The sequence below is a fragment of the Tetrao urogallus genome, assembly GCF_951394365.1.
Source record: "Tetrao urogallus genome assembly, chromosome: 3".
Lineage (NCBI taxonomy): Eukaryota > Metazoa > Chordata > Aves > Galliformes > Phasianidae > Tetrao > Tetrao urogallus.
This window is the reverse complement of record NC_136815.1, coordinates 25,600,694-25,613,554: the sequence shown is the minus strand read 5'-3', so window position 1 is coordinate 25,613,554 and position 12,861 is coordinate 25,600,694. Positions and strand designations below refer to the sequence as shown.

Genomic DNA, 12,861 nt, shown 5'->3' with positions numbered 1-12,861 from the left:
TAGCTGTTGACTTGAAGAGACGACAGTTAGAGAAATTTGGAATGCAATTATTGTATAGTTTGTGTGTGTTTGTTTGTTTGTTTTCTCTTTTTCCCTAGAAAGGAGAGTGGATTCAAATGATAGGGTGTATTTTGTAAATCATAACACAAAGACAACGCAATGGGAAGACCCTCGAACTCAAGGGTAGGTGTGTATATTGACTGTATAAATGAAAAGATCTTGCTTAATTATCACTTTAAAAGTCATGATATGGGCAGGAGGCAAAAATTACTGTCTTTGTTTTTTTCCTACAGTTTACAAAACGAGGACCCTCTTCCGGAGGGCTGGGAAATCAGATACACTAGAGAAGGTGTACGATATTTTGTTGATCATAATACAAGAACTACCACCTTCAATGATCCTCGTACCGGGAAGTCTTCTGTGTAAGTGGGGAAATGTTAAAGTATTTTCTAACATTTTCATTTGTTACATTTCAGTGATGCAGTTCTTCGCATACCAGAAAACAGTCTATGCTTCTAGCTAGAATTGAGCAATAAATTATAAACATGTTGTTTTCTTGTAAACCTATTTTCAACCTTTAATTGTCAATTTCTCAACTGTCAATTGCCACGCTTCACCGTACTACTGTAAGGTTCAGTAGTTTCTATGCACCGTTCAAATACGAAGATTGTAATTGCACTGTAAATTGAGAAAGGAAGTGAGGTAAGCTAGTACGTCATAAATTCAACTAATATAACTAATCAACAGTTTTAATGGAAACGATAAATGATTGTAAGATGTGTTGCTTATAGTTAGACACGCTCTAATAATATTAATGGCTAAGCAAACAAGTTCTGAATACTTGTCAAAATTTTACTTGCAGATCTTCTGTTTCTAAATAGGTTAATCAGAAGTGTTGACCCAGCTGATGGTGTCTGTCTTAATGCCTTTTGTGTACAGTAGCATTTACAGAGCTTACCTTTGATGAGTCAATGCCATTTCCTCCAAAGAACCTGTAGATTGGTGTACTATAAATTTCTTCTTGGTTCCACAAACAGCTGAAGCCTTTATTACCTATGTTAACCCCTGGTGATTATGATGTGATTAAGATCATACTGCAGCCTTTCTCTCGGTGAAGACAACATAATAGATGTCTTTCCTTTGTCTGGCTTTTAATTTTTACAAAATTGATAGATATTTGAAATCCTCAGAATCTGTACCCTCCTAAATTGAGTAATATCTTTAACAACAACATCAAAAAGGTGTAGCAATGGTGAGGAAAGGAAGACTGGCCAACCGACCGTTTTGTTTATTTGGGAAATAATACAAAAACAAGTTGGGACATGTATTAAGAATTTCCATTTGTGATCGTATCTTATGATTGCAATCTTTTGTGCATTTTTGAAATCTGCAAGCTTTTGTTTGGTGTTGAAAGTTCTGTTTGATATCTGTGTGGTTAATGTATCTCAAATATATTCCCTTACAGAAATAAAGGGCCACAGATTGCCTATGAGCGTAGCTTTAGGTGGAAACTTGCTCATTTCCGTTACTTGTGTCAGGTACTGATTAAGTAATTACTCAGTTTTTGAGTCTTTTTGAATTTTCATAAATGTATTTTATGCCTTGTAACATTATTACTTTATGATTACAGTCCAATGCACTGCCAAGCCATGTGAAAATCAATGTATCCAGACAGACTTTGTTTGAGGATTCCTTCCAGCAAGTAAGACCGCAAAATTTGTTATGCTTATAAGCTGAAGTTTTTCAGCTTCAGTCTGTAGCCAATGTATATTCCTTCTTCTCTGTGATTATCAAAATGCTTGCTGCCCTTGTTCCATCAAAGCCTCTTTTAGTAGGGTCCTCTATAAACTAAAAGTATATTATCAGTGAAAGTATATTTCACTTTAGATTAGAGGAAATCATGTTTTTAAGTTAGTTGTCTAAACTCCCAAATCTATACTATGTGAGATGAAAAGCTTTTTAGCCAATTTTCCTTTAAGATTGGCAAATATTGTATAGCTTTGGAAGAGTATAAGAACAGGGCAACCGTATAGTGATAATTTCCAGATAAGCTCTTGCTTATCTGTTGCTCAAGGATTTTGAATCTGAGTTGGCATTTTTGTGTTCAGTTCCTTGAATGCATGTTCTATGAGTTGATGTAATTGCTTTTCAAATCTTCGTAAACATTTGTCCTATATGGTATATCTGTAACAATTAAGTCTAAATTTGGAGGAGCAATTGCACTGAAAATACATTGTTTATAATTTAGATTGAATTTTGTGTGTTTCATAGATTATGGCATTAAAACCCTATGATTTGAGGAGAAGATTATATGTTATATTCAGAGGAGAAGAAGGATTGGATTATGGTGGATTGGCAAGGTAAAATAAAATTTATTTGGAAGTGTTATTTTTCCCCCCCTTTTTTTTAATGGCATTCTAATCTTGATTTCTAATGTCATTCTATTCAGAAAGTAACTGCTTGCTTTTACAGTCTTGTCTTGGTTAGTTCTCTAGCTCCCCTTAATATATTAAGGAGGTAGAACTAGCAGCTCTGGCAATTGTTATGAGTACAAATTATATTAGTAAAACTATGATCTCACTTGTGTTCATTGACAAAGACTGATGCTTACATTGGATTTAGTTTTTTGGAGCCAATAAATTTCTCTAGACAGAGTTATTTCAGAAAGTTTCTACCAAAAAGTTCAGCTTTGTTGAAAATAGGGATTGTGGAGTACATAATTTTTGCTTATTTAGGAAAAAATCAAACAGACAAATACCAGGTTAGGGGATGATATGAGCAGGATGGCCGTGAGCTAGGAGAGAGCAGTGCAGGCGTGCAGTAATGGTGGAGGACTTTGCAGGCTGTGTAGGAATACCCAAAAGCTGGAGCACAAGTTTTTCTAGAATATGAAGTGGATTCAAAAGAATTTTAACAAGAAATCAGGTAAAGTGCATTTCCTTTATTGTCCATATAGTGGATAACTACTGACTGCTGCAGCCAGTTACTTGACTGAGGTGCTGCTAGTAGGATGAAAATGTTAGTTAACACTGCGGGTCCACAGAACTAGATCTAGTGGTAGGTGATAGAGATTTTCTTTGCTGTGTTGGTTTTTTTTCTTTTTTTTTTTTTTTTTTTTTTGTTTGTTTGTTTGTGTTTGTGGTTTGTTTTTTTTTCTTTTCTCTTTTAAAATGAGTTATGTTTTGGTTTTGTTCTGTTTCCAGCTAACTTACTCTGTTAAAATGTGCAGTATTTGTAAGTAAGTAAGGAAACCTTTTTTTGTGAACATTGAGCTTTTTTTGGATATGTGTGTGCTTATGTTTCTGAATTACAGTATTATAAAAAATTTTTTGAGTACTGCAGGAAGAAATTATTATTATTATTATTATTATTTTCCATGAGTTTTGTTTTGTTTGGTGTTCCTATGATGTTGACCCTGGGCTTAAGCTGGGAACCAGGAGAGTTCAAGTAACCTGTTCCAGAGAAACAGAAATACTCCAAAGAAAAATAATTGAACTTGAAGATATCAGTCACAAAGTATGGCAGAATAAATTAAGAAAAGAAATATGCAAGTAGTAAAATTCCATAGATTTTGTAATAAATCTTGCCCAAGACATGGGATGTGAAGTAAGAAACAGCAAGGATCTCCTTGTAATTCAGCTGAGAGTTCTTAAATAAGTGCTCATGTACTGACTTGCTAATGCAGTGCTGTGTTAACGCAAGTATTGAAAGCCAATGCACCTGATTAATCATCCTGTCTTTTAGCTGGCTAAACTCTGTGTGTGTTCCCTCCAGATTTTTACCTTGTTTGGCAGGACCAATCTGAATTCTTTATCCTGTGGCTAGGTCTAGCTGTTAACATGAAAAAGATGTTGCTTCTACAAATTTCTTGCTGATGACTGATTTCTTTGTTTCTTTTCTTGTTGTCTGGCTGTGATATAATTTAAAAGCTTATTAAATTTGATACTGCTGTACAGAGTTAATATAATTGTCTCATTAAAAAGCTTGCATAGAATGGTGTGCAACATTCTTGTGCTTATTAGAAGATGCACAGAACCCAATTAGGGCTGTTTTATCCTAGCGGCCTTTCTCTGTTATTCTTTCTAAATAGCTTTTGAGTTAGAAGCATATTTTATCAAGTTGTGATCCATTACTTAAATTTCACTGAACTGTTAGGAGAAACACACCTGCAAACCTCTCATTCTCTAAATCTCCCCTGGCCCAGTTTGAAGCCATTCCCTCTGGTTCTATCACTAGTTGCAAGAGAGAAGAGGCCAACCTCCAGCTCACTACAGCCTCCCTTCAGGTAGTTACCGAGAGCAATAAGGTCTCCCCTGAGCCTCCCCTTCACCAGACTGAACATTCCCAGCTCCTTCAGCTGCTCCTCATAAGACCTGTGTTCCAGACCCCTCACCAGCTTTGTTGCCCTTCTTTGAACCCGTTCCAGAGCCTCAGTGTCTTTCTTTCAGTGAGGGGCCCAAAACTGGACACAGTACTCAAGGTGTGGCCTCACCAGAGCTGAGTACAGGGGGACAGTCACTGCCCTGTTCCTGCTGGCAACTGTTTCTGATACAAACCAGGATGCCATTGGCCTTCTTGGGCCACCCGGGCACACTGCTGGCTCATGTTCAGCTGAGCATCAATCATTCCTCCCAGGTCCATTTCCTCTAAGCTGCCTTCCAGCCACTCCGCCCCAAGCCTGCATCTTATTATAATTTCAGGTCAGCTGAGTTGGAATCTATGAAACCAGGGAATGAAATGTATCAAGCCTCAACAAAAAAGTATTTTCATATCTTTGTGTCATGTTGGCTTAACTGATGCACGGTAATTTGTTAAATTGCTATAACTCAGTGTCTGTTTTGCTGACAGACTGGGAACGGAAATAAGATGATGTTTGATTTTACCTGGATTGTTCAGAACTTTTTAAATAGAGATTTGAATCGTATGCAGTAAAGCAGGCATGGTGAGGGTGGATTCTGTGTAACTCCTGGGCAGCTAAAACCTATGCTATGAGAATGTGTTCAAGGAGAGAACAATCATTTCTAAGAGCTGAAAATGGTGATTCTGTAGCATTATAGTTTTTATGGATTGGTAGTTTTTATATTTTAAAAGTGCATAAAGCTTTATATTTTTCTATGGCTGTAATACAACACTGTTAACCTTATTTTTCCAAGTTTGCATTTATTTTGACCATTTCATTAGATGCTTAAAGGGAATGGTGATAAAGATGTGTGTGTGTGTATTTGATGGTTTTTATGTGTATACCTGTTGTTTTTTTTCCATAGAGAATGGTTTTTCTTGCTCTCCCATGAAGTACTGAACCCTATGTACTGCCTATTTGAATATGCTGGCAAGAGCAACTATTGCCTACAGATAAATCCAGCGTCAACAATCAATCCTGACCATCTTTCATATTTCTGTTTCATTGGGCGTTTTATTGCCATGGTAGGTTAGAGTTTTAAAGTTTCTTGTATTTATACAATTATTTCTGAATGGTATTATTTTTACAGTTTTAATTTAAGCAAGTCCACCTGAAACGTTTCCTGAGTGTTATGTTTCTTAAATGCTGCATTTTCCTGGGATGGTGATGGAAATGAATATGAAATTCAAAATAACATTTTAATCTTGTCAATTAGATGTGTGTTCTTCATGTAAACAGTTGTCTTATTGCCTGAATACTGATGCTCTGACAAATGTGACTAATATTTTTGTAAAAAGGTTCCTCAGTTAAACTTGGTACATGTCAGTGTGTTAGAAAAAATGTGTTAAAAATGTTTTGCAAGTACATTGTATCCAAATATGTGTTTAAATTAAGGTTCAGAGGTCACATACGTGGAAAAGCAGAAGCTTGCTGGGGAGTTTATAGCATCCTGAATCACTGCCATTATGTTTCTCTTAAAGCTATAAGCTAAACAGAGATGTTATATCATTTCTCCTCGTATCACTGAGCCTAGTATCTCTAATGGAGTTTTGCTATAACATATCCTTTCGTCTAGAGATAGAGGAAACTGCAGTGCCATTTAGCAGGAAGATGTGGTAAAGCAAATTATGTGCTAGAATCAAATTCTGTTTATTTTTGTAGTGATTTTTGTTCATAGGCATCATATAAATGCTTTTTAATTGAGAAATCTACCTCATTATAGAAGAGAATTTAATTTAAGTATTTAAAGTCATTAAAAGTCAAACTTTTCTTTCTTGAAACAGTTTGATATTTTCATTTTAAATTCTCTAAGAAAAAGAGAGACTAGTATAATAGTGCCTAATGTACATAGTTTCAAGGTTTGAATGGCACTAACTGCTCTACTTCCTGGAATACCTTCTAATGGCTTAAAATAGCTCAAGCAATAACCTAAATGTGAATCATTTTAAGGATTCTAGATGGTTGTAATAAGTGCAGTTACAGCTTCTGCTTGTCTCGGAATTCTAGAAGACTTGCTGCTTTCAGACTATAAAAACTTCACTTGACTTTAAGTATTGAAATAGCCACTGACCTTTTTGACTGCAGTGGAGTTAAATGTAAATATATGTCTTGTATTACTCCGTGTTACTCTCTTACTTGCATTACTCTTAACAAAACAAAATTGTTAAATGGCAGTTGATATCTGCACGCTACAATTGTGATGTTTGCTGTAAGATTACCGTAGCTATTAAACGAGATGATTTAAGACTGTACTTTTACAAAAACAATACAAAACAAACAACAGGAAATCATATGGCTGGATAATGCCCTCAGTGTTTATTTTGTCCGGTTCTACCAGTTCACTCTTCCATGAGAATTCTAGACTAGTTTAAAAGCAAACAAACAAAAAAAGGCCTCATGTCTTTATGCATGCTAGGGTAATCCTGAGAGGAGAAATGAGAATGTAGCGCAATCAAATGGAATGTTATCTTTTTCTGGAGAAAATGGGCTGTTACGCTGGTTCTTTTTCTTAATATTTCAGCTTTAAGGAGAGTCAAGCAATAAATGCCTTACTGCAGCCTATTTTTAGAATGATTTAGAATGTATTTGCAACCCAGAAGGCTGAATTCCATCGAAAGAGAAGCAGCCAGCAGGGTAAGGGGGGGTGATTGTCCCCCTCTATTCTACTCTCCTGAGGCCACCTCTGGAGTACTGCGTCCAAGCCCCCAACACAGGAAAGATATGGAGCTTTTGCAGAGGGTCCAGAGGAGGGCCACAAAGGTGATCCAGAGGCTGGAGAACCTCTCCTGTGGAGACAGGCTGAAGGAACTGGGCTTGTTCAGCCTGGAAAAGAGAAGGCTGTGAGGAGACCTCATTGCAGCCTTCTAATATTTAAAGGCAGTTTATAAAGATGAGGGAAATCAACTTTTTATGGAGACCTCTGGACAGTTATAGGACAAGGAGAAATGGTTTTAAACTGAAGGAAGAGAGATGTCAGGGGAAGTTTTCTACTGAGATAATGGTGAGGTGCTGGAACAGATTGCCCAGAGAGGTTGTGGAAGCCTCGTCCCTGGAGGTTTTAAACAGGCCAGGGTACATGGGGCCCTGGGCAGTGTGATCTAGTACTTGATCTAGTGGCTGGTAACCATGCCTGTAACAGGAGAGTTGGAACTTCATGATTCTTGGAGTCCCTTCCAACCCAAGCCATTCTGTGATTCTCTGATTCTGATTTTTAAGAGGTATTTCAGTAAAGAATGTGTAGTGGATTAGAGTGAGAAAAACTAATAGAACACAGGTACTACTGTGAAAATATCAGCTTTCAGAAGAACTGAGTCTGTATAGAGGTTAATACTGTGTGCATGCAGTGATGTTTGCATAATATTGTGATTCAGTGCTGCTAACTGGGTCACATCGTGTGTGTGTATGTAGTGAGGCATTTTTGTAGTGTGATTTTTGATAGGAAGAGTCTAATTTCTCTTTTTTTTTTCCCATAAAGAAGGTGATTCTGAAAGCTCTTTCAGAAACATTAATTGCATTTTTAATTGTTTTTACAAGCTGCAGTAGTATTGTGTAAAGGATGATTTTGCAGGATGTATGCACATAGTGAAGATGGTCAGTAGTATTCAGGTAGGATCAAAAAACATACTCAAGTAGGATTAAGTAACACTTGGCATACATACCTATCCACATAATAAGGAGGAAACATAGCAATTTCCTCATAAAATGGCTATATCCTTTTGTGAAATGCTTTTTTTATTGTACACTTGAATAAATTTTGTCAATTAAACTTAGTACTCACTTAATGTAACATTGTTTTTGTTTATTTGTTGAAGTACAAAGCTGCTACTTCTGCTTTTTATCACTTGAAGAGAAAAATCATCACTTGATGAGAAAAGAAAAGAATACAAGTCCAGCAATGCAGTAATTCAGTAAAAGCTGAACAGACTTTCTTTTCTGTTTCAACAGGCATTGTTTCATGGGAAATTTATTGACACCGGTTTTTCTTTGCCTTTCTACAAACGAATGCTGAGCAAGAAACTTACTATTAAGGATCTAGAATCTATCGATACTGAATTTTACAACTCGCTAATTTGGATAAGGTTTGTAGATTTCTTTCTTTTGGAATTTTTATGAATTTCTCTGTTTTAGTATTTATTGTAGCCTGTTGTGTTTTTCTTTCTTTTCATTCCTTCAGGGATAATAACATTGAAGAGTGTAACTTGGAAATGTACTTCTGTGTGGATATGGAGCTTTTAGGAAAAGTAACCTCACATGAGCTGAAATCAGGAGGTTCCAATATCTTGGTAACTGAGGAGAACAAAGAAGAGTATATCGGGTAGGAAGGCTTAGATTTCAAAGAAAGTGTTTCATGTTTTAACTGTTGCTTTAGTATTTTTGGGCTCAGCATTGTTATTATTGAAATGCTGTCTAAGTTGTTCCACTACAGTGGCTACACTGATGAAAAAGAGCTGGAGATGAGATTTTCTGTTCAGCATTTTTACCTTTTGCAAAAGTAGAATGAATAAATGGATAGGCAGCTTGAATTTATTACTTGTGGCATCTTGGTGGTTTTTCCTCTTTGCTCATTTTCCCTTTCCTCCCATTTTTCCCATGCCACAAAACCTCCTGCCTTCCCTTCCCACCCCCTCCCCCCGAAAAAAAAACCCAAAAACCAAGACGATGAGGACTTATATCATTACTACTGTTATTATACATGTAATGAGTGAACAGCTGAAATTGAAAATGAGCAAACCTATTTTAATTAATTTCTCATAATGGAAAGAAGTGTATTTGACAGAAGATTTCAAAATTGTCACTGTGGTAACTTCAAATTGAGGATGGTGTATAGCGTGGCACAATGTGGTGTGACTTTAACTGGTTTTTGTCTTTGTTTTGTTGTACTGTTCTTTCCTGCTTCTTCTCTATGACTGTCTTTTGTTTTGATCCTCTTTCTGATCAACTTGAGTGATCTCTGAAGAGCATGTACAAAGATCTTTTTCTGTGATAAAGCATGTGTTCCATGCTGTACATAAAGTTCACACCTTAAATTAGTAGTCTTTAGTTTTGCAGTGAAATAGTTTCTATAGTATCTACTTATATTTACTTTACTTTCTTATACTCAGAAATGGCTTGACGATTTTAGTTGAAACTTGAAAAAAACATGTTACCTCTTCCTTGTAAATCTTAGCATAAGTCAGATGTTCAGAACAGAAAATGACAACTCCTTGCTGAAGCAAGCTGTTGGGAACCATAGTTATAGCTATTAAACTGCAATGACACTGCTGCTTATATTTTAAAATTAGTGGAAATTGTTCTTTTTGTCCATTGAAATGCTAGAATTATACACTTCAAAGCGAAAGCAAATTTTTCCACAATAAAATCAGTGCTTAAGTACCATCATTATCATGAAATAATTACTGAATTTAGATTGAATGAAAGATTTATAGTAATAAATCTTTTTTGTTGAATGGGAACGTAAATAACATCCTGCTGTTGTTACTGTCGTTTGAACTTGGAGATTTGTAATAGTATCAGTATGCTAACTTCTTTGTAGGCTGCAGATTCGTACAGTGTGAGAAAGTTGCCTCACTGGGCCACATACATAATTATGTACATTTCAACTTCTTTATATTGAGTGCTAATTGATGTTTATTTTTTTTCTTTTTTCCCATCCCAGTCTCATGGCTGAGTGGCGATTTTCTCGGGGAGTTAGAGAACAAACCAAAGCTTTTCTTGATGGTTTTAATGAAGTTGTTCCACTACAGTGGCTACACTACTTTGATGAAAAAGAGCTGGAGGTGAGGTTTTCTGTTCAACATTCTTACCTTTTGCAAAAGTAGAATGAATAAATAGATAGGCAGCTTGAATTTATTACTTGTGGCCCATTACATTTTATACCCTGTGGGACATGGAGAATTTAATAAGAGAAGTAAGGGTAAATTACAAGACAGTATCTTGAATCTGGGCTTTGCATTGTCCAGTGGATGTGAATTTTAGATTCCTTCTTCCATTCTGACTGTGTTTTGCAAGCTTCTATGAAAGAATCGGAATATGAGATCACAGATGGATCAATTTGTTTTAGAAAACTTTTCCCTCTAGAGGACGGCCTTTTAACAGGTGGCACGGGAGTTGATTCTGGTGTGTGGTGATTGCTTGGTTTGATGTGCATAATCTGTGGTAGATTCTGGGATTATTACACTTCAGGACATAAAGCTGTAGGAACCAACAAGGTTTGATGGTAATTTTGTAGATCCTTAGTGCACAGCCTGAGGGCAAATAACAAGTATCAGTTACACACACAGCTTTCTTAAAAGTCAGCCTAATCTATGTGTGCTGTTAGGGTTCTGATTTGAAGCAGGAACAAAAGGCTTTGAAGTAGCAGGTTTATTTATTACTGAGAGACTTGCCAAGGCTGCCTGTTCCTAATGAGCAGTGTTTTGAAAGTTTTTTGTGTTTTTTTTTCAGGAGGCTTTGCCTTTAGGATTTTCAGCTTTCATTGCTTCTAATAGTGAATATTTTATGAACTTAAACTTTGCAGTGTGTTTTATCTTTTCTTGTAGTTGTAGTAGTAGTAGTAGCAATGTAATTGTCATCATCTTGGAATATGAGGCAAGATTTTAATGTGACAGGTATCGTCCTGGTTAACATTGAACTTCCTTTTATGGGAAAGGCTGTATGTTTTATTATTGAATTAGTAATTGGAAGAAATCTCAGTTTCCAATATGTAAACTTTTAGATCACGTGAAAACACAAACAATTTTGGAGTTCCGCAGACTTTGGCATAAGATTGAAAAAAATTGCCAGACCTTTGTTTGGAACAAGAATTGATGTTTTTGTTAACATGTCTCATACAAGATACTAAAACAACTCTTAATTTCTGTGTGTAGCTGTGTACATTGTCAAGTATCATTGTCTTTTGTAGGTTATGCTCTGTGGTATGCAAGAAGTTGATTTAGCAGACTGGCAAAGGAACACTGTTTATCGTCATTATACGAGGAATAGCAAGCAGATCATGTGGTTCTGGCAGGTATATTGATCAGTAAAAGTTCCAACTGTGGCATTTTACTCTGTTTTCTAACACAAATGACATATAAAGGGGAGGGATGCCATCTGAATGAAGGTTCTCACTTATTCCTTTCTTTTTTATTTTCTGAGAAACAACGGAGTTCTTGAGGGAGCATAGTGTATGGTGGGAAATGGCAGTGAGATACCTGCATCAAATTTGAATGGCTGAATCACAAATACTTATTTTTATATCATGTCCTTTTAACTGACTGTATTACAGTACAGTTTTTTTCTATTGTTGGCAGTGATCTACCTTCTAAATGTTCGTAATGTAGAGTACATCAGAAATGCCACATATTATTTATGATTATCGTCATATTAACTGTGGCAGTCTAGTGCTGACCAATTATAACTCACATTTTAATTGAGTTAGCTAAGAATTATTTTCAGAAAAACAAACGACAAGCAAAACAACAGGCTCTCAGGAGCTATGAATTTCCCAAGAGGAAACTCCCAGCTAAGCATTTCCTGTCTTGTGATAAATCACAATTTTAGATAGGCTTTTGATAAAGTTCCTCTAAAAATGATACAAATCAATTATTTTTAGCTTATCTATGTGTTCAGTGCAATGGAAGATTTCAAGGATACGATTTCTCAGGAAAAAAAACTGATTAAGCTCATTACTGAAAGATTCATGATCATTGTGTTTTAGTGCTTTAGAAAGAAATAAAAACTCCTCATACTTTGCTGATAGCTGTTGCCAGCTTTCATGTTGTAACAGTCAATAGTGCATATAATGTGAAATCACTGTCTTTTTTCCCCCACCCTCAATTTTACAGAAATGGAGACAGATGAGCTTTTCTCAAAGTTTCTTTTGAAATGGAATTGTGTGTTTTCAGCAGCCTTGTAAGTTTTGTTCTCTCCAGCTTTGTCCAAATTTTTACTAAATTTGAATCTCTGTACCTAGTTTGTAAAAGAGACAGACAACGAGGTTCGCATGCGACTTCTGCAGTTTGTCACTGGCACTTGTCGATTGCCTCTGGGTGGATTTGCTGAACTTATGGGTAAGTGAAGAATGACCCAACCTTTTAGACTGTAACTGTTCCATTTGCAAATGAACCAGGCTGCAAGTGGATGCCACGAACTTCTTGTACATCAGCTTGGTTCTAGCAGGTCTTTTATATCAGAAATCACATGGAATAACTTTATAAATGACTTGGAAATAAGCTTATTTCTATTAGCAGTGTATTCATATTCATGTAACAGGTAGCACCTGACAATTTCTGAGTGCTTTATCTGGATTGTTTTATGTCCAACAGCTGTCCTGTGTGTTACCTCAAAGGAACAGATTACGGTTATTTTAATTTTATTTTCTAGGAAGTAATGGTCCTCAGAAATTCTGCATTGAAAAAGTTGGTAAGGAAACTTGGTTACCAAGAAGTCACACTTGGTAAGTTGTTACTTGTAAACTTTCTGTA

At 36.0% G+C, this 12,861-nt stretch overlaps 1 protein-coding gene across 1 annotated transcript in view; it reads left to right on the top strand.

The window, feature by feature from the left end:
• Positions 1–12,861, top strand: part of WWP1 (WW domain containing E3 ubiquitin protein ligase 1) — a gene marked incomplete at both ends in the record, with an annotated part of 35,435 nt that overhangs the window by 21,873 nt on the left and 701 nt on the right. The window contains 12 exons of the mRNA XM_079533935.1: positions 99–183; positions 294–422; positions 1,466–1,538; positions 1,631–1,702; positions 2,272–2,360; positions 5,265–5,424; positions 8,345–8,478; positions 8,574–8,714; positions 10,056–10,176; positions 11,301–11,405; positions 12,351–12,447; positions 12,761–12,833. Coding sequence (XP_079390061.1) covers positions 99–183; positions 294–422; positions 1,466–1,538; positions 1,631–1,702; positions 2,272–2,360; positions 5,265–5,424; positions 8,345–8,478; positions 8,574–8,714; positions 10,056–10,176; positions 11,301–11,405; positions 12,351–12,447; positions 12,761–12,833 — 1,279 coding nt within the window. The remainder of the gene's footprint in view (positions 1–98; positions 184–293; positions 423–1,465; positions 1,539–1,630; positions 1,703–2,271; positions 2,361–5,264; positions 5,425–8,344; positions 8,479–8,573; positions 8,715–10,055; positions 10,177–11,300; positions 11,406–12,350; positions 12,448–12,760; positions 12,834–12,861) is intronic.